The 26584-nt window shown below is 45.4% G+C and overlaps 3 protein-coding genes across 5 annotated transcripts in view; 1 reads left to right on the top strand and 2 right to left on the bottom strand.

Moving 5' to 3' along the window:
- On the bottom strand, positions 1 to 24948 carry desi1a (desumoylating isopeptidase 1a). Of its 2 annotated transcripts, XM_030089938.1 has the most exons (7): positions 24936 to 24948; positions 5086 to 5195; positions 4750 to 4771; positions 4023 to 4092; positions 3654 to 3763; positions 3326 to 3448; positions 1 to 2313 (listed from the first exon to the last, which is right to left on the bottom strand). In XM_030089938.1, exons 2-7 carry the CDS (start codon positions 5174 to 5176, stop codon positions 2223 to 2225), a joined length of 507 nt encoding a protein of 168 aa, XP_029945798.1. In that variant the 5' UTR covers positions 5177 to 5195; positions 24936 to 24948; the 3' UTR covers positions 1 to 2222. The 2 variants fall into 2 exon arrangements, with proteins under 2 accessions (XP_029945798.1, XP_029945797.1); XM_030089937.1 differs by lacking the exon at positions 24936 to 24948 and having other exon boundaries at positions 5086 to 5243.
- flii (FLII actin remodeling protein) lies at positions 6079 to 16060 on the top strand. The gene is made up of 31 exons (XM_030089933.1): positions 6079 to 6141; positions 7201 to 7311; positions 7598 to 7669; positions 7792 to 7872; positions 7966 to 8213; positions 8380 to 8483; positions 8556 to 8731; positions 8924 to 9081; positions 9174 to 9258; positions 9573 to 9720; positions 9811 to 9941; positions 10027 to 10134; positions 10228 to 10332; positions 10447 to 10626; positions 10840 to 10922; positions 11090 to 11164; positions 11254 to 11337; positions 11439 to 11610; positions 11754 to 11861; positions 11936 to 12127; positions 12219 to 12317; positions 12405 to 12494; positions 12600 to 12739; positions 12825 to 13056; positions 13135 to 13289; positions 13366 to 13426; positions 13500 to 13628; positions 14013 to 14119; positions 14209 to 14314; positions 14394 to 14459; positions 14547 to 16060. Exons 1-31 carry the CDS (start codon positions 6079 to 6081, stop codon positions 14679 to 14681), a joined length of 3804 nt encoding a protein of 1267 aa, XP_029945793.1. The 3' UTR covers positions 14682 to 16060.
- llgl1 (LLGL scribble cell polarity complex component 1) overlaps positions 18482 to 26584 on the bottom strand; it is a 26082-nt gene continuing 17979 nt past the window's right edge. The window contains exons 10-24 of one of the 2 annotated variants that reach the window (XM_030089935.1): positions 26349 to 26569; positions 25690 to 25757; positions 25144 to 25318; positions 23084 to 23188; positions 22637 to 22929; positions 22315 to 22465; positions 22096 to 22234; positions 21697 to 22010; positions 21344 to 21535; positions 21176 to 21248; positions 20755 to 20869; positions 20251 to 20315; positions 19549 to 19681; positions 19334 to 19416; positions 18482 to 18637 (exon numbers count right to left, since the gene is read on the bottom strand). In XM_030089935.1, the coding sequence (XP_029945795.1) occupies positions 19338 to 19416; positions 19549 to 19681; positions 20251 to 20315; positions 20755 to 20869; positions 21176 to 21248; positions 21344 to 21535; positions 21697 to 22010; positions 22096 to 22234; positions 22315 to 22465; positions 22637 to 22929; positions 23084 to 23188; positions 25144 to 25318; positions 25690 to 25757; positions 26349 to 26569 (2123 nt within the window). In that variant the 3' untranslated portion in view covers positions 18482 to 18637; positions 19334 to 19337. The remainder of the gene's footprint in view (positions 18638 to 19333; positions 19417 to 19548; positions 19682 to 20250; positions 20316 to 20754; positions 20870 to 21175; positions 21249 to 21343; positions 21536 to 21696; positions 22011 to 22095; positions 22235 to 22314; positions 22466 to 22636; positions 22930 to 23083; positions 23189 to 25143; positions 25319 to 25689; positions 25758 to 26348; positions 26570 to 26584) is intronic. The other variant, XM_030089934.1, reaches the window with a different exon arrangement.

Here is a 26584-nt window from a genome sequence, read left to right as displayed (position 1 = left end):
TGTGCTGTCAATGGCTTTATGTTTAGTTAAAATTACAAAAACAATTACACAAACAATACAAACAATATGCATAAATATATCTGGGATAGTTATATTATTTAAACTGGGAAATAATATCTATAAATATCTGTCGTAATTTTACACAACACGAGTAGCAGCTCGCTACGACATACACCAAAGCAACAGAGGGTGATTGTGCAGTAATACATTTCAGTGGTCAGGTAAGCATGTTAGTTAATCCGCAGAAGGCAAAAAAAACCAAAGAACCCCAGAAAAACCTGAGCTTTCTGGCCTGGTGGGGGTGGGGTGGGGGTGGGGGGAGCAACTCAGTGCGATAGTTTTGGAAGTAGCCAAACGTGTAAAAAGGTGAGGAATAAGCCCAGAGAGTCTTCCTGTGTCTGCAGGGCTTCATTATTGCGGGATGAACATTAACGCTGGTTGGATTAGATGCCTTGATTGTGTGTGTGAGTGTGCTTCTCTCGTTCAATGTTTAAGCTTGGGGTGGGGGGAAGAAAGGCTTTTGAGGTTCAGCTTGGTGAGTGTGTGTCTGTCATATGCACCTCGCTCCTGTGATCTTTTATAATATACTGTAAATAGGCAGAAAATGCTTCTTGCACAGAGAGTGAGGACTGTGAGAATCTATCCCGGCCATACTCGCTCTCTCTTCTGGGGACGTTGCACAAAAAACAAAAAGCCCCCTAAACGGCATGACAGTAGGAAAGCAGAAGGAAATGAAGGCACAGAGGTGTATTGTATTTCAAACACACTCTGGTGGCTGTTCAAGGACTCGAGCAGGTTGTTGGTTGGTTTAAAGGAAAGAACACTGCACCTCGTGTGGTCACGTTTACACTCAATTAAATCAGTAAATGTGGCATTGATTAGATTTACTTTCATGGCATCAAAGTCTCAAAAATACATCTATGTAAGAAAAGTATTGATGATGTTCTTTTGCTGCTGGCAGACCCTTTGACAGCAGGACAGTGGCACAGTTCACTTTCAGCTATGCTCTAAAGGGCTGGAAAAGTATACACCTCGATCAGAAACAACCACAAATGCTGGTTTTTGTTTGTTTCCAGAATGTAGACCAAGCTTGCTGCAGTTATTTAGAAACATTCTTGGGGAAATGCTGCTGGTTTGCAGTGCAGATGTGCATCTGAAAGATATTTCAATTACATAAAAAATGGTGCAAGAGGGGGGAAAGGCCTATTAACATCAAATAATTAAATGTTTCTTCATATGTTATCATATATCAAATGTTTAACTAGTACTGTGCAGCCCTATCGATTATCAGCCAATCAAACGCTGCGGATTGTTCCTATCTGAACAAAGCTCACAGTGAACTGATGCCAGTCCAGCTGCAGAGGCCCACCCACAAGAAGAAACTCATCTCCTCCTCCAATCTCACAAACTGCTGTGCAGCGAAATTATACCAAGACATGAGAAGTCGTTTCTGAGGCGGCGACACGATGGAGTCGAGGTTGACACAACAGATGAAGAAAAAAGGTCACGGGTACAAAAAAGTACTGTCGACAGGCAATTGACTAGAAGCTACTAAATAACCAAAGAATAAAACATAAAAAGTGCAATATGAAAATGATTGATATTAAAGTTGTTTTCTTTCAACCTGCTTCAGATGAAAATCAATGTATTGAACATGTCTCAGAGTGTACACTCGGCTTCGATCCACTGTAGTCAGCAGCAGCCAGTTCTCAGAAAGGGACACAGCCAGACGAGATGAGCTCAGGTTAATATTAGCTATTGGTCAAAAACCTGAATCACTCATTTAAAAACAAAACGTAGAAAAAAGAAAAAAAAAATTAAGTTGAAGTAGCATTTTATCCTCAGTACAAAAGTTAAAGTACTCAGGCGGCTTTATTATGCATTGATGTGCAAGAGGTATTTTAATATGTGGCTTAATTACTTAGCATCGTCGACTCCGGACTCCAAGGACTTGCTTCAATTCTAAATAAAGGTTCAGAGCTTCAAATCTATTCTACACAAAACTTCAACAAATGAGCTTTCGGATCTGGAAAAGTTGAATAGCAACTGTCGAACACACCCCCAAACCTCATGAGACGTGAGCCTCACTGACGGCGAATTCCTCCCGAAGAATAGTCAGTAATGCATTTGAAATACGAAAGAAAAGGAAAGGAGTTGGCGTGAGACCTCTCTGACTGACTACAGTGGAAATGACCTCAGAAACACTCTGCTGCTCTGTCAGATTAGACGTTCCTCCCCCCATTGATGACGTTCCCTCCTGGAGGGGCAATGTGAATGGAGTCCAGAATGGGTCGCAGTATTTGGCCGAACGGCCTGCGGAAAGAAGGAAAAAGTTTCTTTTGATATGTGGAAATTAAAAGCTCAGTTCATTTGCAAGTGATCAGGTTATGTGGAGATACATTATTCAGGTCAAACATTTACCCTCATGTCCATTGTTGACATTAAAACACATCTTTGTCAAAATTTCAAGGCTTCAGTAGGGAACTCTGAACACACGGGAAGCCGCTGGACCACAAAAGTATTTGAAGTTGGACAAACACAGGACTGCTGCCTCAACTGGCGGACTTGTTTTTGTTATTGTATTCTTTTTATAGGTGACTTTTTGTCTGCAAACACAACAGCCTGCTTTTCCAAAGTAGGAACATGCTGACCTCTCACCTACGCTGCATGTGACGTGATCTCAGGTAACATCAGGTAATCCCACTTTCCACCACTACAGGTATAACCCTCATTTTTGTTCATGAGAGGTATAAACAAAGACTTAATTGTTTAGGGAACGTAATTTCATAATTGTTCTATTCTCAAAATTCCAGTGAGAACATTTAGAAAAACACTTGCATTTTATAAATTGGACACTGACAGAAAATCAGCTACTGCGAAGAAAATTGTCTGTCTGCAGGCTTTGAGGTTTGAACGGTGCATTTTAGCCACAGTCCTCATTTTAGCTGCTGGTAACACAGCTTGTCTCATCTTAAGTCACCAGTCACACTTTTATAACTGGTCAAAACTTATGACTCTGCTTTGACTGGCCTTGTGACGGATAAAAACATAATAAAATAAACCAAAAGCAACTCGGTGCTTTGGAACAAATCCTGAATCAAATGTCAGAACTCACCTAAGGCATCAAGAGAGAAAGATATGTTTCACATTATACAATAAACTCCACCTCACACCAGCTGTTATGCAACTATGAGCTTTATGTAATTTAATAGTAGTGAAGGATAGAAATAGTGTTATCTGTTGCTTTGAAAGACCTGTCGCCGAGATAGTGAGTTGCTCGTATTTGGGACAGTCTGAGTGAGTAGTTAGGACGTTTCATACTCACGTGGAGAGGACTTCAGATGGAAGGTCCGTGATATAGGAAGGGATGGTCCTGCCCGTCAGGAACTGAGCCACCTCGTTGGTGAAAGTGTTGCAGTTGTGCTCAAACAGACGATACCTGTCACCCCTGAAACCAAGGAAACCACAGAGGAGAGTTACCTCGTGAATACTCGCTCATTATAAGGCCAAAAACTCAAACTATGACAGAGTTCCTCTTTCTCAAAGCTACAGTCTGAGGCAATGTGTGGTACAAAAAACAAACAGTACTGATAGAAATTTAAGAATCTGATGCTTTATGAGGAGGAGGAGGAGACAAAGAGCTGTTACTCAACCTGTATGTGCTTTCTCCGAGAGAGGAGAGGTAATCCATGAAGATCTCCTCCGAGACTTCAGTCTCCCCCAGCTCCACCACAGTGTCTGGAGGGCCCAGCATGGTACCACCCTGAAAACACATGCCAGATGGAATGAATTTCCCCCCAGGGAAGCATAGAAAAATGAGTATGTGAAGCGCAGAGCAACAAATTGAACTGGGTCCAAAATCCCTCGGTCTGATATAGAGAAACACTAAAGATGCTCACAAGAATAGATCATTTTCCATAAATCTGATATTACTCGCCAATAAAAGCACAGCCTAATCGGTCCGAGGAACAGAGAATTAGAAACTGGAGCAGAAACAAAAGCTCCCCATGTGAACTTCTTACCGGTGAACAGCTGGAGATCCCCTCCCCTCCGAAGAAGAACTCATCACCATATGCCACTATAGCTGTATGCCTGGAAAAAAAAAAAGCAACTCTTAACTCTTCAATGGGCCAGTGAGTATTTTTGGTATTTTTCGCATTTCTTCCCGTATGTTTGAACTATCACTGCTACAGTGACTAAAAAAGAAAAATGTTCTTTAGCTAAAATTTGTCAGAAGAGTGAAACAGCACTACATCTACACTTTACACTCTCAAGTTTCCGAACACCACTGGCTTTTGCACTCATCCTTTGGAAAACCATATTTTACTGCCAGCAGAACTCTGATAACCATACGTAAGTGAGAAAACAAGCCATATTTGAATATGAGCTCAATCTATATATGATTTGGCACAATAAGAGACATTAACATTTTAAGCTAAAGTCACAGATAACAAACAAAATTATGTTCATGAATGATTAAAATACCCTACAGTACCACACCCTATATATTGTCGTCTAAATAGGCGAGCACAATGTTAAGCCCACTGCCAAATGACAAATGACTTGATGTATACAAACAAGGTGCAGAAAATACTGTAATAATAATAAAAAGATTTAGCCATAAAGAAGCGTCTGATTTGATATTTACTCGCAACTTCTTAACAGCGCTATTATTCGCAATTATTAAACTGTAAAATCACAAACATTTGGAGACTGAGATGTCCACACAAAACAAGAATTCAGACTTACCAAATTCCGTCCAGCTGTTTCCCTGCAACATCAAGAGAAAACATGGTAAGAGGAGGAGGAGGAGGAGGAGGAGGAGGAGGAGGAGGAGGAGGATCTTAAGACACCCACAGACAAGTTGGCAGGCTGATAACGACTGTTTGTCATGATTTGACAATTTATTCGAAACTACAGACACGAATAGAGAAAGCTTGTCAATTTACCGAGGGAACAAATTTCACCAAAAGCGGTGAAATCATGAAACGCCAGTCATTATCCCGCATGCTAACAACTGTTTCACCCGGCGGTATTTATTTATGTCACTGTGTTCCCGAGGCCAGACAGCATCCCTCTACTTACCTAACATGATAGGACTGAGGCTCCGAGCCATTCCTCTGGAGAGATCATAAATATACAGCTGTACGCTGTATTGTGGAACATTCTTATCCATAATTCAAAGCCGAGCGTTTCTATTTCTGTTAGCAAGCGACGCTACAGACGTCCACCAAAACAGCGGAGGTTCTGTGTAAGAACAATGACGTCACCACATTTAAATAGGAAGCGGCACACCGCTTCCGGTACTTTCGAAATAAAACAAAAACTACATGATGCTGCGATAAAGCATGAAGAAGTTGTTTCCAAAAACCTTATTTTGAAGAACATCCTTTATTTCCGTTTCCCTCCCCTGACTCTGCATGATTTGACAATATTTCATTATGTATACAGGATGTATACAGGTCTTTTTTTAAATATAAAACCATCATATGCCACTAATTGAAAAAAGCTCAATAGCACCTCTTGTCCTTCAGGTACTTAAAATTAGTTTGCTTAATTATCATGATGTGTGTAAAAATTTAATTTAACACAAAGTACAAATGCCATAACTATGTCTTCCAAGTCTAAAGACCTTCATCATACTGGTAACATCAGTCATATGTGCCACTCCTGGCATATATTTGCTTGTATCAACTTTAAATCGACAAGCCTCCAACGCAGACAAGAGAAGAGATGCAAACAGTAAGAAGGGGTGCACAGAGACTGACCCCAGCGATAAAGCCATAATGATGGATTTATGTTCTTAGTTAAAAAAAATGTTATTGTAATCTACCGCAGCATGTATAACAACAATCTTAATAATAATAATAATAATAATAATAATAATAATAATAATAATAATAATAATAATAATAATAATAATAATAATAATAATAATGTGTTTCTATTATCTACCATAGGTGGCGGTAGCGATCTTCAAATAGTGGTGGGCGTACATCTTCAGCACAGGCAGAAGAAGCTGGAGGTTCTGTCGACATAAATAGTTTCGGGTGAGCAGCTGACATCAGAGAGTGAGAAATGGCTGCCACCGGAGTTCTTCCCTTCATACGGGGAGTGGACCTCAGTGGAAATGATTTCAAAGTAAGCATTTTGAGTTTCTTTCGTCCTTTCCAGACAAGTGGCTGTTTAATGACCGAGACGTTTGTCTCTGTATGAAGCTTAAGGCCGAGCGGGAGAAGTCCGAGCTACTGAAACACTATCGTAGCTTTACGCCACTAGCATTGGGCGTTAGCCAATTGTCAGAGTGACAAAGTAGCAGTCTAGTCTGGGCTGCCAATGTAATATCTCACGTTTTTGCTTTGGGAGATGTCTTTGTTATTTACTTAGCTGGTTTTCACGTTCTACAATAGGCATAGTGGCTTCTGTTTCCATCGTCACGAATGCTAGTTCCTTTAGCTTCACTGTGGCTAGCTGTGGCCGTCTGGGGCAAAAGCACGAGCTTTGTTCCCGATCTTCATTATTTTGGTTTGATTGAGTTAAGATAATATTGTGGTCAAAACAGTGTTAGGTGGCGTTGCTGACGGAGTGCGGTCATTCTTGTAGGAGGTGCCTCTTATTGTGGGTTGCCACCCAGAGACGGGATCAGCAGCACTGACAGCTGAGCTCCTCTGGCATGACTCAAACCGACCCAGCTATTCATGCACTTACCTCAGGCCGCCATGTGAATTTAAAAACGTAACAAATATGTAGCTGCACCAGCTTATCTGTGATCGAGCGAATGGCTGTTCTATTCACAGCCAGTTTGGATGACTTCATTTCCTCTTGTTTCCACTGAGAGTCACTGTGAAAATTAGAACGATGGCTTATCTCATCCTGAGCAACAAAGTTAACACTTGGAGACAGTTTTACACTCTGAGCTGCAGTTTTTGCTTAGCTCATTTATCTGATTTGTATATCTGTAAAGCCTAAAGGGACATTACCAGGTTTTATTAAGCGTTTAAATGCACTGATGTAATTATTACCATTAGAATTCACACTTTACAGTGTCTCAAATACAAATGTCATGTCAGAGTTGTGTTCCAATATGTTATCCAAATTAGTTTGCATTCTCCCCCACCATTTTCAAAATCACTACTGTAAAACAAACTTTCGGAAATCATATTTTTCTTCCCTGCTCCATCTGCCAATCTGTATTTTCAGGGAGGATATTTCCCTGAGCATGTCAAGTGTATGAGCAGCCTGCGATGGCTGAAACTGAACAGGACAGGACTGTGTTACCTCCCAGAGGAGCTGGCCTCTCTGCAGAAACTGGTGAGATAGTCAAGCCTACTTAATAATTTTTCACATTGCTGTACATTGAGTAATGAGAAGTAGCACTATTTAGTTTTTATCTGTTTCTGACCAAAGTAAAGCTCATGTATGTGTGTGTGTGTATATATATATTTTTTTTTATTTTTTTTATCTTTTTTTGGTTATTAATTAAAACAAACTACAAAGAGGGAAGATTTGGGAGGAATTGCAGTGAAGATAATTGTTATTCAGGGACTACAGTATGTTTTGTTTTTACTAAACCAGTGTCTTGATTTTCTTTCTCCAGGAGCATCTTTCAGTTAGTCACAACAGTCTCACCACCTTACATGGAGAACTGTCCAGTCTACCAAACCTAAGGGTAACACACACAAAAACACACGTGTACATTATTACAGTGTCCTCTGTCCTGATTTATCGGCTGTACATCAAATTGTGAGCTTGTCATAATGGTTTCCTAACATGCATTCGCTCTGTGTGCAGGCTGTGGTAGCCAGAGCAAACAACTTGAAAAACTCTGGCGTTCCAGATGACATCTTTCAGCTTGATGACCTCTCTGTGCTGGTACGCACAAATTTAGCCATTTCTTATCCGCTTGCCACATTTTAAGTGCTCTTGTTGTCCACTGTTTTCACTTTATGGCTGATTGTCTCATAGGACTTGAGCTACAACCAGCTGTCAGAGATCCCCCGGGACTTGGAGAACAGCAGGAACATGCTGGTGCTAAATCTGAGCCACAACAGTATTGATACTATACCAAACCAGCTGTTCATCAACCTGACCGACTTATTGTATTTGGACCTGAGCGACAACAAGCTGGATAGCCTGCCACCACAGATGAGGCGCCTGGTACATCTGCAGACTCTCATTCTGAACAACAATCCACTGATGCATGCTCAGCTGCGGTAAGATTGCTTCTTTTTCATTTTCTGTGTTTGTCCCTCCTCCTCATCGGCACCTTTTTCAATACATTTAGAAAATGTTTGCTTGCACGTCTTAAAAAAAAAAAAAAAGGCTGCATTTAGTTTAGCAACTCTAATTCGCTGTCTGTGGGCATGTGTGTCTGAGCAGTCAGCTCCCAGCAATGGTGGCACTGCAGACTCTGCACCTGAGGAACACCCAGAGGACCCAGAGTAACATGCCTACCAGCCTGGAGGGACTGACACATTTAGCAGGTAACGCCACAGAAAACGCTCATTTTTGCACGCACATGCTGTCTCGTATCTGATCAGCTGTCTCTCCTCCAGATGTCGACCTGTCATGTAACGACCTGACTCGGGTACCAGAGTGCCTCTATTCCCTGGGCAGCCTGAAGAGACTCAATCTGAGCACCAATCAGATCTCTGAACTCTCCCTCTGCATCGACCAGTGGACCCAGCTGGAGACTCTCAACCTGAGCCGCAACCAGCTCACCTCTCTGCCTGTAAGAGCACCGATCACACGGCCGTATTCATCAGATATTTAGTTTACTAACCACTAAATCTGACTGAATATCCAAAACTGGGAAACGTCAACAAAGTAACATGTTTGTTTCAGTGCAGAGAATTGCGTCACTATACATTACAAATGTTTCTTTTTTTTTTCTTTTTTTTTTTAATTGTGTGTGTTTTTCCAGTCTGCCATCTGTAAGCTGTCCAAACTGAAGAAGCTGTATGTGAACTCCAATAAACTGGACTTCGACGGGGTTCCCCCTGGTGTGGGCAAGCTGGCCAGCCTCACTGAGTTCATGGCTGCCAACAACAACCTGGAGCTCATCCCTGAAGGACTCTGCAGGTGAGCGCAGTCTTCAGAAGCGGTGCTCATTCTACTAATTGAATGATCACACATCATCGGATTAATTATGCGGTTTTGTGTTTTCTGTCTAGGTGTGGAAAGCTGAAGAAGCTGGTGCTTAATAAAAACCGGCTAGTGACACTACCAGAGGCCATCCATTACTTAACTGATCTGGAGGTAAAAACACTCTTTAGAAGTACTGACATAATACTGAAACATTTACTACAACATGTGTAATAAAATGAGATATTGATGCCAGCTGATAAAGCAAATACAAAGATTGAAAGTTGCAGTGCGATGCAATGTCAAACTTCATGACATACCAGAAGTTGACTTCTTTTGGAATTTTTCCATTAACGGTTGCCACAGCATGTGGCCGCTCATGTCCTGCCCAGATACAGATCTTTCAGTGACTGATGATTTGCAGCTTGACGGCGTTTTCTTTCCTTCCCGATCTGAACCCCTCATTGTCTTCACCACTCTCTCCGTAGATACTAGACGTCCGTGAGAATCCCAACCTGGTGATGCCTCCTAAACCAGTTGACCGGGGAGCAGAGTGGTACAACATCGACTTCTCCCTCCAGAATCAGCTCCGTCTGGCCGGAGCTTCACCCGCTACAGTAGCAGCAGCGGGCGGAGGTAAGTCAGTACGGATGTGTTGTATAAAGGTTTGCCTGCGAGTTCATGTATTGAGATTTCAGTCCGTACCTTTTGTGCACTGGCCTGCAGGAGCCAGCCCTCGGGATCACCTTGCGAGAAAGATGCGGTTGAGGAGAAGGAAGGACTGCTCTCAGGATGACCAGGCCAAGCAGGTGCTGAAGGGCATGAGCGATGTCGCTCAGGAGAAGAAGAACATGGAGGTAAGGCAACATGTTTCACACAGCAGCGTTCAAAAGAACAGATATTGCGGCATCCAGGAAGGGTCACACGTGTTCGTTTTTGCAGGAGAACGGAGACTTGAAATACGGTGATCTAAAAACTCGACGCTGGGACAAAAGTCTAGAAAAGCCTCATCTGGATTACTCCGAGTTCTTCTTGGAGGACATTGGCCAGGTAAACTATCGATTAACAGTAGAAAATACAAGCATGTATTGAGTTTTTAAAGTCTGGTTGTGATTTAACATTTTCTATCATCTTGTGTTCAAGATCCCAGGTGTCGCAGTGTGGCAGATAGAAAACTTCATCCCCATACAAGTGGACGAAGCTTTCCACGGCAAGTTCTATGAGGCCGATTGCTACATCATCCTCAAGGTAACATCGTGATCTATGTGTTCCGTCTGGATGAAAATGATTCAGTGCATCGTTTTCATGAAGATCCGTTTTTATCGTTGTGTGTGAGCAGCATCCCTCTGGTTTCAATTGCAGACCTTTTTGGATGACAACGGGGCGCTGAACTGGCAGATCTACTACTGGATCGGTCAGGAAGCCACACTCGACAAGAAGGCCGGCTCCGCCATTCACGCCGTCAACCTGAGAAACTTCCTGGGAGCAGAGTGCAGAACCATCCGCGAGGAGATGGGAGACGAGAGCGAGGAGTTCAGCGCCGTATGTTGAAATATTTAATGTCCGTTCAAGCTCGGAGAGCAAGTAGATATTCACCAAAGGCACTTGCCATAATTGAAACTCTCCTGGTATTTTATTTAAAGTGAAATAGCATTGTATTGCTCTTCGGAGTTTTATTGTGGTTGAAAGCTTTTATGGAGTGGAAATGTCTTTGTGTGTCACAGCCAGTTAGCTGCTCCTGTGTTTTGTGTGCAGGTGTTCAACAATGACATCTCCTACATCGAGGGAGGAACAGCCAGTGGATTTTATACTGTGGAGGACACGCAGTATGCTGTCAGGTAGACGAAAACGCATTTAACTCCCTCAGTAAAGTCTAAATGTTTCACTCAGTCTTCTCCATTTGCTCTGTTTGTTACTCGGAAATAGTCTTTGTATCATTCCTGAAGACTTTGTATAAAAATGATGTTTTCATAATTGAGTTTCCATCATTTTCTGTATTTATTAGGTTGTACAGAGTCTACGGGAAGAAAAACATTAAACTGGAATCTGTGCCTTTGAAGGCCTCCTCCCTCGACCCACGGTGATTCCCACACAGCGCTGCCCCCTCATGTCGTTTCATTGTGTATTTGTGTTGTCTGACTCATTCGTCCTGCTCTCTCTTTCCTGTAGCTTCATTTTCCTGCTGGACACGGGCCTGGAGATCTTCGTCTGGCGAGGGGCCAACGCAACTCTCAGCGGCACCACGAAAGCCAGGTAAGACACTCCACAATGCACGCCACACGTCTCGGCAGCTGGTAGCTTGTTTTCATTGTTTGTAACATGATTGAAATGAGGCCGTGATTGTCGGCCCGCAGGCTGTTCGCTGAGAAAATCAACAAGAACGAACGTAAAGGGAAGGCGGAGATCACAACCCTCATGCAGAACCAGGAGCCTCCGGAATTCTGGGAGGCGCTGGGAGGACAACCGGAGGAGATCAAGAAACACGTCCCAGACGACTTCTCTCCTATCAGACCGAAACTATACAAAGTAAGTATTTTATCAATCCTCGTGGATGAGCAGTGTCCAGAACTGACTTCAGGAAAAAAGCAGAATATCTGACGTGACTTGGAGGAAACGCTTTAAAGCCTTAAAGTTCCAGATGATTCCTGAATGCTTTCTCTGTACCGTAGGTGGGTTTGGGTCTCGGGTACCTGGAGCTGCCTCAGATCAACTACAAGCTGTCAGTGGAGCACAAAGATCAAAAGGTCAAGCTGGACACCCTTCCCGAGCTCAGGCTGGTACGTTTCCTACAGGATGTGAAAGGATTGTTTGTCTCTGTGTTTTTTACCAGCTTCCTCCCACGTCTCCGCAGGTGCAGTCTCTCCTGGACACCAAGTGTGTGTACATCCTGGACTGCTGGTCGGACGTCTTCATCTGGATCGGGAGGAAGTCTCCCCGGCTGGTCCGAGCCGCCGCCTTAAAGCTGGGCCAGGAGATCTGCTCCATGCTGCACCGGCCCAAACACGTGTGTGTCACCCGCAACCTGGAGGGCACCGAGGGGCAGGTGAGAATCCACTCAACGCTTATCGGGCAGGTAAATACTTAAACTTGCTGTTTTTGCTCCTTTATTGAACTGTGCTCTGCTCCACGCTCAGGTCTTCAAGTCCAAGTTCAAAAACTGGGACGACGTGTTGAAGGTGGATTACACCAGAGCCGCCGAGACCGTCCAGCAAAACGATAACCTGCAGGGCAAGGTCAGGGCTGCATGTGGCGATGGATTTCTGTCTGGAGATGGGAAAGCCGAGTGCGTCCGGCCTCTGAAATCTGTTCTGTCCTCTCAGGTGAAGAAGGACGCAGAGCAGAAGGACCAGATGAAAGCCGATCTCACCGCCCTGTTCCTTCCCAGACAGCCGGCCATGCCTCTCACCGAGGTCGAAACATACACACACACACACACACACACACACACACACACACACACACACTTACTTCAACATGAAGCACAGTGAAAACATGTGACCTTATCCTCTGAGCAGGCGGAGCAGCTGATGGAGGAGTGGAATGAGGATCTGGACGGCATGGAGGGATTCGTGTTGGAGGGGAAGAAGTTTGCTCGCCTGCCTGAGGAGGAGTTCGGCCACTTCTTCACGCAGGACTGCTACGTCTTCCTCTGCAGGTTCGCTGCTGTCCAGATTAAATTTAAAGAGCTCAGACTTTATTAGAAAAAGATCCAACTGATACTGACGTGTTTACCGTTGTAGGTATTGGGTGCCAGTCGAGTATGAGGAGGACGAGAAGGAGAAGAAAGAGGGAGAAGGTGGAGGAGGAGGAGGAGCTGGAGGAGATGAGGAGGAGGAAGACAAGCAGCCTGAGGAGGATTTCCAGTGTGTGGTGTACTTCTGGCAGGGCCGGCAGGCCTCCAACATGGGCTGGCTCACCTTCACCTTCTCCCTGCAGAAGAAGTTCGAGAGTCTCTTTCCCGGAAAACTGAAGGTATGAATAAACATCCACAGGCGGCTCCCGGCGAGCGCGTCAACCGTGGAAATAACTCGGGAATGTTGCGTCGTTCAGGTGGTGCGGATGACCCAGCAGCAGGAAAACCTCAAGTTCCTGTCGCACTTCAAGAGGAAGTTCATCATCCACAAAGGGAAGAGGAAACAGAAGACCGACTCTGCTCAGCCGTCGCTCTACCACATACGAACCAACGGCAGCGCTCTCTGCACCCGGTACACACACACACACACACACACACACTGTGTTATCCGAACTTTCTGTTGTTTAATTTGACGCTTCCCTCCACAGAACCATTCAGATCGGGACAGATTCCAGCAATCTCAACTCGGAGTTCTGCTTCATACTGAAGGTTTGATTCTCCCCGTCGAGCCGTGTTTGTGAAACCCAGCCGGACTTCTGCGGATTAACTCCGTTCTCCGCAGGTACCGTTTGAAAGCACAGACAACCAGGGCATCGTTTACACCTGGGTGGGCCGAGCCGCCGACCCCGACGAGGCCAAGCTGGCCGAGGACGTCATGAACAGCATGTTTGACGACACGTACAGCAAGCAGGTGGGGGTTTGTTTGTTCACACTCGCTGCGTGAAATTAAGCTTTTCCACTGATGTCACGCGGCGGACGGTTGGAGAAAGAAGTCTCATTGAACTGAAGTGTTTCATGGCACAGATTGAAACAGATCACTGGTGTGACAGCCGGCTCCGTCACTTGGAAATAGCCCTCATGCTTTATTCACGTCACTTCAGCACTCAGCTGCTTTCAGCACTGGACTGGCAGCGCTCTGAAGCTCCAGCTTTGATTTAATGTGAAGAAGTTGCACTGATGAAAGAGACAGAAATGACTTAATGTGGATTCCAAGCGGCCGCCTCGCCATCGGAGCTCTGCAGATGGAGTTACGATCCCCATCATATTGTTTGCTGAAGTTATTTGCTTTTCCCAGGTGATCAATGAGGGGGAGGAGCCAGAGAACTTCTTCTGGGTGGGGATTGGTTCTCAGAAGCAGTACGATGAAGACGCGGAGTACATGAAACATGCTCGGCTCTTCAGGTGAGAACATTCTTTCAGCATTACCTGGTCGTCGCAGTGAAGAGGGGTGTAATGATGTCCCACTGAGCTCCTTTCCGTTTCTTCCTCAGGTGTTCAAACGAGAAGGGTTACTTCTCGGTGTCGGAGAAATGTTCAGACTTCTGCCAGGACGATCTGGCTGACGACGACATCATGCTGCTGGACAACGGGAAAGAGGTAACGACGCCTCCCGGCGCGGTTTCAAGAGTCCAGGATCTGGTTCTCTGGTGAACGTTTGTCTCCGTCTGTGTCTCAGGTCTACATGTGGGTGGGCACTCAGACCAGCCAGGTGGAGATCAAACTCAGCCTCAAAGCCTGTCAGGTGGGAGTCACACTGATCCTTTTTTTTTTTTGGCGTTGGTACCCGCGGCGGGGGCCGCTGACGCGTCTCTCCCCCCCGTCCCTCCAGGTTTACATCCAGCACATGCGCGCCAAGGAGACGGAGCAGCCCAGGAAGCTGCGGCTGGTGAGGAAAGGGAACGAGCCGCACTGCTTCACGCGCTGCTTCCACGCCTGGGGGGCTTTCAAGACCCCCCCCGCTTAGGACGACACGCACACGGGATTGATCTCGCTGCCATGTAATTTGCCATTAAGTAGATGACGACGATGTCTTTGCCTTTCCCAGCTTTATCTGAAAGTCCTTCCCTCCATCCCAGTCAGCAGGTTTTTTTTTTTAGTCTTTCTGCCAACTGAACAGAGAAATGAGATTAGCACAACATCTGGCTGTGACCCGTCCTCCAGACGGACGAATACGATATCAACTTTTTTTTTTCCCTACAGGCTCCGCTAGCAGCAGCAGGCCTGAACGCTGCTGTTGAACGATGAGTGTTTTTTGAGATGAATGAGCTCGGAGGTGAGCAGAGGCTTCAGGAAACCATATCGATGTGTGTGTGTGTGGCTGCTTTCACGTGACTCGTGCTGCACGGCCGGCAGCAGACTCTCTATCATGCTTGGCGCCGTCAGGGAGGCAGATTAACGCAGATACAAGGTTTTACAGTTTATTCTTCTTTGAGGGACTGAACAGAAAACGGCACTATAATTCTTTTCCCGAGGAATGTTGGTTTATATATCTATTTTTGTCATGGATGGATGGTGTGATTGTGTGTTTGTGCCCCCCTACCCCCGCCCCCAATACGCCTTCACTTTCCCACAGTCCCGTTTGGTTTCTGCTCTCGCCTCTTAACTTCTGTACTGATCAGACAGGGAAATGAGACTCGGTTGTGGGAGACTGGTTTCATTAAAAACCCTACTGGACACGAATTATTTTTAGCCATACCAACATTTAGAGAGTTGCTTTTATTTGGCCAAAGAACTGTTGTGGAAGTCAGGGTTGGAGACGTGGGACAGAACCGTGTTTTCTGTTTAAATGTGCAATCAGCGGAGCGGGGACAAGCTGAAACGCTAACAATGCTGTATTCTTCTATTTCACGCGCCGCATTCAACAAGTCAGAATGTTTATTTTCTGGAGAGAACAGGAAAGCACTATCAGAAATTCTATATTTGAAAAGTGAACGCATGACATTTAAAATCCATCAGGTTGAAAACGTTTCAAGCTGATGATTTTTCTTTTAAGTACTTTCCTTATTTTGAAGTAAATGGGAGATCTTCTGCATCCTTTAGAAACATATCCTGATAAATAAAACGACTTCTGGTTCTGCTGATCTCATTAAACCTCTGTAAGATCAGCAGCACCAGCCGCCACCTTCACGTCCTGCTCTGCACATCGGTCCAAGCGAGACGTCTACATACTGAACAACTTGCATAATTTCTTTATTACTATGTTTGTGGGGTTAATTGTATGCCTGTTAGTGTGTTTGAGGCCTGCACACATATCTGTGTGTTTGAATACGTGCACGTGCTCCTGATGCCACATGCAGATGCTTTATTTATGTATTTTATATTAAAATAAAATTTCACGCCACATGTTGTCTTTTGAACATTCAATTCTACATCTACAAGTCTTTAAAGCAGACTGCACTTCAGTTTTATTTTTTAAGTTTCTGTACTTAAACTTGCATTATTATGCAACCACTGGAGAAATGTGTAAAAAGGATGAGCTGTAGTAGCCTGTACAGTTTCACAGTGAACTTTAAATTTAATATTTATTATCAAGTAAGTCACAATTGGGTGTGTTCAGGCAGGTTTAACAAGAAATTGGAGGGCTGAGAGTGTGCAGGAACAGGACTTCTTGCTCTTCATGTTGATTTTAAATGAAATAAGTGAAATCAGTGTTTAGGTATACTGTACATTTTGGTGGTTTGTAAAGAATCACCATTGATTTGACCTTTTTATTTCAGTCAACAGGAAGATGATTAAAACAGATCTTCCAGCACCTGCTGCAGTTTGTTTGGGTTGTATTTCAAACCAGAATTAAGACTGGTACATGCTTATATTTTTCATGTAGATGACCTTCAAAATATGCAAGAACCTGACTTCATAAATTGATCACAGCTGCAGTGGATGGTTTTTGTCAATTCCGTAAAACAGAAGTGTAGACTAATATAGCTTTATTACAACTGTTTATCTTTCATACTGCATCAACTTAGTGTTGATACTGCATCAACTTGATTCCACAGGAAAACGCACCATATGAACTACTGCTGGAAAGGCCTGAAATCACACTAAACCATCGGTCATGATTTTGCATACACAGTATATAAATGTTTACAGTGGAACGTATCCACAGCACTTCACATTTTCCACATTCAAAATGGTTTAAATTTATTTTCCACCTCAAAATCCTGATTGATCAGCTTTATACATCATGTTTGTCCTAACATGGATGTGAATTGTCTTAGGATTGTTTACATATAAACCAAACCCACCACAAAAATGTTACTACTCTGGTTGCCTTGGTGAATCGTATCGGTGCTTAATGGATGGTTTTATTACCAAATACCCATGGAGCGTCACATCTGTTTTCGCTGATTTAAGACCTCAGTCTTCCTTAAACTCACTCTCTCAACCTTCATTGGTCCGATAACACAACCAACTGAACAGAGTCTCATACAGAGTAAATAATTTTATTAACATTCACAATTTTTCAGCCAAAATGCTAAATGACCCAATTAATAAACTTCTACACACAAATCCGGATGACATAATAGAAACAAACTTGTCTGAACTGTGGGATTAAAAAGGTAAATCGTGCCAGATGTCGCATGAAAGAGTTAATTACATGATATCGATCTCAAAAGAAAGAGCTAACACAAAAGTACAAAAAAAAAAAAAAAAAAGGCATTAACATGTTTACTAGCTGTTGCGCTACACGAGTTAGTAGTGAGGTCTTTTATTTCGGGGCTTGTTTACGTTGAAGAACGCAGGGCGGGGCGCTGCACAGAGTTCAGGCTCAAATGTTTGATTCTATCATTGGTTCACCGTTCCAAACCTGTCTTCTGGGTCCTCACATTTCATATATATATATATATATATGGGAATCGACGCTGTGTGTAGCCAATCACATGGCTCCTTCAGACTGACCTCGGCTGCCTTGCAACACTTCCCTGAGTCCTGTCCTGTAAATACTCCTGTGATGAAGCAGCTTGTCGTCTTCCACCACGTCCTTCACCTTCCAGACTCAAACATGGTTCCTCGACGGGTTTGCTGAGTCACCGATTTCTCTGGAATCGTACCGTAAAAATATAAACTTCACATTCCTGACTGGTATTGAAATCTCCTGGGTCACGCTTAAGAAGATGTGCTGCGTGGTGAAGAGTCGACTCCACCGGCGGGGCCGACGCTCGCCTGGCACGAGGCCGAGCGTTCAGACGTTAAGACGTTTGGAAAGCGGGTCAAAAATGATTCACCCGATTCTGATCTGACACTACAACAGCACCGTCATCCTGATCCACAGCCGGTCCCCCTTTACAGTCACAGTGCGAGCGTTTCTCCCACTTTCCACTATATTCTTCCTTAAAATATCTCTTCTCTCTTCAAAAGCCGTACAAAACATATTTCACAAAGCTTCAGTCTCCGTAATACAAAACACCTTCATTGTCCCTTTACTGAGTTCATACTGTTTCAACTCCGCAAACTTTCTCGGACTCCTTTTCCTCTGTGCGATCCTCGGTTCATGGAAGCGCCACTGTCCACGTTAACCGTCCTCCGAGTGACGGCGGTCCGCTCCGACCGTGAGGTTTGGAGCTTTTCTCTGAAGAGCAGAGCGGGGAAGAGAGTTCATTAAGACTTGTGTTCGGCTCCAAGGCCGTCCAGTTGTTGCCATGGTTACGCCACGCTCTGGTTCTCCACGTGGGAGCAATGTCACAATTACCGAGCAGTTAAAAAAAAAAAAGAGAGGGAGAGAGAGTTCTTCCAGTGGGAGAATCTCAACAGGAGTCTCTTTTGAACGTGTCGCTTTATGAGTTCATGGTAAGACTTTTCCCGGCCAACAGGAGAGTGCGGCGTTCGGTCCGGGGGCTCCGCAGTGGGCTGATGGGACAAGTTTGTGGTCCAGCACTGAAATCCGGTCCATCAGAGACCACCTGAGCCCCGCCTGGAACACTTGAGACCAAGAAGACCGTGTGAGCAGAACAAGAAGACCAGAGTACATTGAAACAAGCAGATTTAAGCAAAAGGATCAGACATGAAAACACAAATGGGTAAAAAACTGGAGGACCGACATCTTGGTCAGTTAAAGAAACTTTCCATTCTATCAAACATACTGAATTTAAAACAGTTTTCACCAAGATGCAATTTTAGTCAAGTTTTTTTTTTTTTCCTCTTTAGAGTTAGTCTGTAGATTCACGAGGCACCACCAGGGGGCAGCATGCGATTAAAACGTGAAAGAGGGCTGAGCCTTTCAATAATCAATTTATGAGAGTGGTGACAATGATGTGAAATGTGTAGAGTTCAGGTGAAAGACCAACTCACACTTAACTCTTCATACTGAAAGATGATTTACAGTCTCGTTAGCGGGAAGTAGGAGCTTCGAGGATAAAACACTTCCACATTTCTAAATCGTGTAGAACCCTAAGCAAAGCAGCGAGTGTGTTCAGAGCGAAGGGGGAAGAGTGTGCAGGGCCTGTTGCTGGAATGCAGCTCTTTGAAGTGTGCACACTCTGGACCGGCTCCATTAGAAACAGGTGTCTGTGTGTGTGTGGGAGTGTGTGTGTGTGTGTGCTGGTACTCGTGCACACAGTGAAGCGGAGAGAGCCCATAGAAATGTCTGTGAGTCAAAGGACCTGCTCATTCCTTCACCTGTTCAGTTGATGAGGATGCCGGGCGAGCGTCCCTCCTCTTCCTTTATGTTCTTCAGGTTGTTCTCCGCCTCATCGACAGTCCTGTGGAACATCAGACTGTTAGTGGGGAGAAAAACAGACAGCGCTAATAATGAAAAGGAGGTGTGTGTGTGTGTGTGTGTGTGTGTGTGTGTGTGTGTGTGTGTGTGTGTGTGTGTGTGTGTGTGTGCTCACGTTAGGAAATCCCTGACGTCCTCCACGGTGAGCTCTCCCGTCGAGTCCAGGGTGAGATCAGCACAGCTGAGGGGGGAGTCCAGCGGGGTTTCCAGGACGGGGGAGGACAGGGAGCTCGGAGTTTCAGCTTGGCCTGTGAGGTGGAGGAGCAGACATGAGAGCCACGACAGGGTTTGGTTTCCGGTCTGTCTGTTAGAATGTAGTGTGGCTGGAAGGTTTACCGAATCTGCTATTTGAGACAATACAAAATATTATGAAGTAGCTTGTTAAGTGACACATGATGGGGGAAAGAAATGTTTCTAATAAGAGGTGCTCACGTCTGTAGATCAAAAGGTGACGTGCGTAGACTGTGTGTTATAAAGAAAAAAGTGTGTCATATGACTGACCGCCTGTTCTGATGCATCGAAAGTGAAAATAAAAAATTCCTTCCAGCGTCTGCGTGGAAAGTTGCTCATAACGGTCAGGTGAAAGCCCGGCCGGTCTCCACAACAACCAGCGCTTCCTGCCAGGGCAGGAGGTGTTGGGCAGACTGAATGGTTGCCATGGAGAGCAGAGTGGGACCCCCGTGAGGCCTGGTCGGGGGTTTTAAGAGGCTCAGAGAGAGCGAAGAGAGCAGTGATGGACGGGGAGAGAAATACCAAGAGGATAGGGAAACGAGTGGGAGGAGAAAGCGTGCGTGTGTGTGTGTGTGTTCAGATCTACCCTCGACGTGACCCATCTGGTTCTTGTGGGTTCCATTGGCCTGCGGCTGCGTCGTCGTACCGTCGCTGTGGAGACACATGAGCGCTCGCCATTTATTTTGGCAGCAGATGGAGTAATAACACAGCAATAAGCGCACTACAGTATCATTTCTCGGGGTTTCGCAGGCGGCCGAGCCTCCCTGGACTCGCGGTAACCCAAGAGGAAGCAGCATGAACAGAAGGTTTAGTGGTTTCCATTGTCATGTCCAGGAAATCGAAGCATCTGACAGGAGTTCACACGGTCCAGTGAACAGAGTTATGTAAAAGATCAGACCTTATAACCATTTCTGATTTCGTTTCTACCCTCCAATACTGATAAAGATCAGTATATTTAAGTTTAGAAATAGTTTGGCATTGCATTGAGAAAGATTAGTTTAACGTTTGTGGATTCATTTAATCCTCAAAGTGTAATCAGCTAGAAAAATATCAACTGAATATAATCAGTGTAAAAAATGTAACCGATTACCTGGCGAGTGTGAACTCCAGCGGTCGGTCCAGCTGCACAGAGCACAGCGGCTCGGTGAGGACCTTAGCAGACAGCGAGAACCTCTCGTACTCCGAGGGACTGATCAGGTAAAACCCTGCAGACGACAACAAGCAGGCGGCTGCTGAAAAGCTGTTTTTGGCTCCTGAAGCTGGTTTAAACAGCTCAGCCTTGAAAACACTGACAGAGCAGCAGAAATCACTGCTGTGCTTCTGCTTTTCATTCCATAAAAGATTAGATACACAACTCTGCTGAAGCAATACTAAATCCAAACATTTGTGCCAAACAGTCTGATGCAAGTATTTGTATGTAAAGAAAATAAGAGATAAGGTAAAACAACATGGACTTTCAAGTTTTTTTTGTTTTTTTTTTTTCATTAAAACATTGAACATGTTATTCTCACCCTGTCCATTCTTGGTGAAAACACAGGAGGCAATGCCGCTGATGTCCTCTTTACGGATGCAGTCATAACGCACCTGAAGACACACACAACAACAACAACAACAAAAAAAATCTGAATAACCGATACTGCTCATTTTCAGACGTGCATGTGACTGTGCTTCGGCTGTACCTGCGGTCGGAGGCCAGGTATGTTGAAGAGGTGCATGTCTCCGAGGTTGGTCAGACAGACGAGCGTGTGCTCGCTGTAATCCTCCTGCACCGCCGAGCTGAAGACCACCAGGGCCACTTTCCTCACCCGACAGCCCTCGTGCGCCGTCAGCTTGAACTTGGTCTTGGCGCTTACTTTTGGGAGGGAGAAGACCTTCGCAAAGCAGAGGCGAAAAGGGGAAGCCGTGAATTTAAAATGTTTCTGTGCCATACATTCTAACGTGACCCAGAGCTGTTGACGCTACAGTCACCCAGACTCATTTCATCCTCATTCTACAGGCAGGAATCTCAGTCGGCAGTGAAAAGAGTCGTTACCTTGAGCTGCTCTTCTGACGCGATGAGGACAGAGTGAGCGTTGGTCATGTCCGGGGCGATGGCGAGGTCCTGGGACGCTTCGTACGGGTCGGGCAACGGTTTCCCCCGACCGTCCAACACCGAGATGGACACCACGGGCGCTCTGTGCATCAGCTGGATTTCTTTACCCAGCACCGCCTCCACGCACGTGCTGCTCTCGCTGGCTCCGCCCCTCTCGCACGCGCGGCCCGAACCCACGCCGGGCACCTCCAGAGCGTAGGCGTACACGCTGCCCGAATTGGTGCCGGCCCACAGCGTCGGGCCGTGGTGTGTGCCTGAGGGTGACGTGAAGTTTCATTATTTCCCCTCATGAAGCCAGTTTTGAAATCGGTGGTTCAGAGTTATGAGCGGCGAACGCACCGTCACGCAGGAAGGTGTCTGCGAAGCACAGACATCGGACCACTCCTGACAGAGAGTCGTCAGCTGACCGGGGCTCAATCCTCCTCTGGACCGGCGCCACTTCTTCCTGCTCTGCCAGAGCGGCGTTGGCCTCTTGAACCTGCGTTCAACACAACACACACGATGAAAACAAACTCAGACACACTGAAGAGCATTCTGGTGACAAATCCAGGTTCCCACCTTGCTGGTGGGCGTCGTGATGGTGCGCTTCTTCCCGGAAACCCTGCTTTTGCGGATGCGTCTGAAGCTCTGGCGCAGGGACTTTTTCAGGGACTTCACTCTGGATAGTGGTCCCTCCATCGCCAAGGAGTCGTTAGGGTGCAGGGTGCATCTGAGGAAACAAAAAGCAACCGGGTGCTGGTGGATTACGTCTGCGTCAGATGCCTGGATCTTTATAAAAGAGTCACTGCAGTAGAAAAAGTGTTGATATTCATGAAACAATGCTTTAACCTCGGATCATGAAAGCGTGTAATATAAATTCTTGAATAGTCTCCCTGCTCACCTGGCCAGAACTGCGTTTCTTCTGTGGTAGTCAAACAGACCGAATCCGTGACTTGTCCCGAACGCGATCAGGTTCCACTCGGCATGCAGCGCCACCGCCGTCACCGAGGCTGGAGGCAGGCACTGCACCAGCACCTGCGGCTGGAAGCCCGGGGGGAAAGGGGCGGGCTTAAGGCGCGGCTCCAGCCTGTCGTGGCCCTTCCAGGTGAAGCCCTCCCTGTCCTGCAGCAGGTCGACCACAGACACGTCCACCGAGTGGTCCGACCGCTCGTCGTTCAAGCCCAGCACGATCACCTGGAAAGAGACAGAAGGAAGGTACGTCCGAGGGCTTTGTCGTATCAGTGCACGCTTTAGTTTTTGAAAGGACACAAATTTACCAGAAGGTCTCTGTGATTCACCTCTGATCAAAGCTGTCTTAGTTTAAACTCCTGTAACGTGCGACCTTTACCTGTCCAGCAGTTCCAGCCACCAGCAGCTTGTTGCTGTATTTGCACAGGCTGATCTTCTGGATGCCGAGCCTGGGGTCGTCGCTGTAGGGGTCAAAACAGCCCACCTACACAGACACACGGGGTAAAAACATGAAATAAACTACAAGGAAACCACACATACACATCGTTATAGTTTGTTTGGAGGAGTCGATTAATGAGATAATTCTCTTTTTCTCATTTTTTAGGTGGAAAAAGAGGGTGGAGTAGCACAGCTGATGCACAAAAAACAGCAAATGAGGCTGAAACTGCATTTTTAATGCCATTATTCTTTTGATGCTTTATTTTCACAGTTTTTTTTTTCCAAAGCAAAGACTGCTTATGTCAGTTCTGTTCCATAACTTATTGATTAGATTGCTCTTGTTGTAGTTTCTCTCAGTCTTTGTTGTAGGTCTGTTATCTTTAAGGACATGGCGAAGAATGTCAGCGCGGTTACCGTCTAGTCGGTTCTCCCTTCCATTTGCCCCTCGCCGTCTGTGCCGCACGGTGACGTACGACAGCGATGCCAAACATATTTTCAGAAAAAAGTCTCGTCCTTTTCAGCGCAAACCTGTTCTGACTGCATGACAAGTCATCTGGTGTGTTTTAGCTTCCAACAGAACAAGTGAAGGCGACCACTGGTGTCCCTGCGGGAAAGTATCTTTATTTATGTTATCATATAAACTCTGCACCTCCGACTTCCCAGGCTTCGCCTTTTCTTAGTTCCAGGCAGGCTATAGCTCTCTCTTTTTTTTTTCTTCTCCTCTCTTTACTAAACTGCAGGGCAAAACCGCTTTCCCCTCGTACACGCTCGGTAAACTTGAGCATTAATCTTTCTTTCACACAGTAGAAATTCCACAGAATCCCTCTCACATGGGACCCGTGTCCTTGGCGAGAGGAGAAGTAGGAGAAGTCTGTCACAAAAATGCACATGCATGCACAGAAAGAGAGAGAATGGACTGATAAGTCTGGTTTTCATTACAACGGAGGAAAAAAAAAAAAAGAAAAAAAAAAGGGAAAGGCTCTTCATCCCATATGAGAGCCGCATTCCTGAACATGCAGCTCTGTTACCGCAGGATACATGGGCAGATGAGGAAATGCCGGGGAGGGAGGCGGTGTGAAAAAGTAGAAGAAAAGAAGGATCACTACTAATTATACCTCCTCGCTCGGATCCGCAGATGATAAACGCTCATCCTGGTCATACGCTGGGAAATATTTCTTACAGGGGAATCGCTATTTACATATTCATAGGGCTTGATGTCCCGTCTTCTTTTGCTGCCTGCTGAAGCCAAATGGCTCAGCCGGATCGCGGGGTTTCATAAATCAGCTCATTTAAATGCAATTCGGCACACAAAACCGGTCATTAAGCCAGAATCCGCCTGCGGTTCAATTACAGCTTAGATTTTATACAAGAACAATGGGGCAGGCCAGTCCGAGATCCAAACACATGAAAACAATCAAATGAGGAAAATTAGGGCTGCGGATGTAGTAACAGAGTGCATGCGACAGCTTGCTTTCATTCCCACAGCCTTTAAAGTGCGACCCCGACTCTGAACTGACAAGGAAACACTTTTAATTCTCTTAAGCTGTGTTCGACCTGCAGACAAGTGACCCAAATGTGACTTTTTTTTCCCCTGAATATGACCCATATATAATTTTTTTATGACCACTTCGACAAAACAAATCACTTTTTTTTTTTTTTTTTTCCAGGACCAGTCGGCTTTCATTTGTGTTTGTTTCGGTTTATAACGAAGCGACCTCATTCTGAGTGGTTGTATCACATTTCATCCAACTTTTACATCATTTAACTCAGACGGGCCAACTCCACAAAAGGACATTGTTAAAATGTGTTCTCTTTTTCCTCTCTCAGTCTTCTTTCCTTCAGCATTTGCTCATAATTTCTTGATTTCACAGCAGCTTAAGACTTGATACAGAGACACACACACACACACACGTACCACCCATATCGATTGTGGATAAATGACTGCAGCCTGCTGCATGTGACATGCGCTTTATTGCAGGTCACCGACACACGACCCCATACCTTCCTGAAGGGAGGCCATTCCTCCTCCTGCTGCATGTCGGGGTCGTTGCCGGGGTCCTGAGGGTCGTCACAGGGGTCGCAGTCAGTGTGGAAGACGTTGGCTGTGCTGAGTTTGTACAGCGGCGTGAGAGCGACGCCCGAAGCGTCCCAGAAACGGACGGTGCCGTCCTCATGCCTGCAATTGTACAATTTTCACACGGAAAAAGGAAAAACATGATGCGACGTTGCATGATGTGCGACATGGCAGCATTTTAAGATTAAAGGAATTTGTTCCCGTGGATGATTAAAAACTATCAAAACACTGGATTTGCTGCACTTCAAATCATTTTTATTTTTCACCAGCTTTGTTGTCCATTTATAAAACTGATTTTAATTCAGATCAGTGAGACATCCTTAAACATTTTTGTAGTTTAGCTCTGATGTGATCAAAGAAAAATGCTCAGTACACATATTGTCATACTACTTTTGTTTTTTCCTAATTTAAGCCTATTGGAAAGCTTCAGATGAGATCAGAACCACACGTAGTGTTTGAATGTGTGCAGATACCCAGTTAATAGTAGCTCTTGTTGTTTGGGTGGAGGTGCCAGATTTTTCCCGCCACAGATAGGCCAGCTCTGCTGAAAAAGAAAAAGATGGAAGAGAAGTCAGAAAATAAAACCCTCCATCCTCAGTTTCCTCTGTTGCAGTGTCACTCGGCTGTGTGGACTCACGCCGATGAACAACACGTGATTTATGAAGGTAACAGCTGTGTGTTATGTTTCTGTGTGTCACCCTGCCGCTAATCAAACAGCTGATCTAAGCTACAAAGCCTCTGCAAAGCCTTTAACTGCCTCCACCTGCTCCTGAAGTTCACACAGCGCCAGCCGGCTGATTGTCAGATTCCTGTTTGTTTCCTCTCCTTGTTGACACTGTGACAGTTCAGGCCTCAGACTGACCCATGAGCTCCATCACATCCATTCCAGACATCAGCTCGTAGTTACATGTCCTGCTCTGACATGTAATAACAATTTCTGATGAAGCCAAATTAAACTCTTCAACCACATTATCTGTCAGTTTCCCATATTATTCAAATCATTCTCAGCTTAAGCTGCTTGCATGTACTTTCAATTTTATGCAATTGTATATTAATATCGTTGACTCCAGGGAGACGTGTAAATAAACAAGGCGTTATAAATCAGCGGCTCGGGAGTCTCTGAGCTTCTCACCCTGTGCGTGTGCTGCCGGCCCTGCTGCGCCCGGCCCGCGTTGACCAGCCTCTCCCACAGCTTGGGAGGGACGCTGGAGATGTGACAGGAGCAGGTGATGGCCGAGGAGTGAAGAGGAGCGAGGTACGGAGTGGGCAGGGAGGGCCACCCGGGCGTCTGGAGATCAATAACAACCAGCTCCTCTTCCAATAACACCACCAAGGCGGAGGGGTCATCGAACTCTGAGGAGGAGAGGC

This window comes from Salarias fasciatus, chromosome 4 (assembly GCF_902148845.1).
Source record: "Salarias fasciatus chromosome 4, fSalaFa1.1, whole genome shotgun sequence".
Taxonomy (NCBI): domain Eukaryota; kingdom Metazoa; phylum Chordata; class Actinopteri; order Blenniiformes; family Blenniidae; genus Salarias; species Salarias fasciatus.
This window is presented reverse-complemented; position numbering and strand designations above follow the sequence as displayed.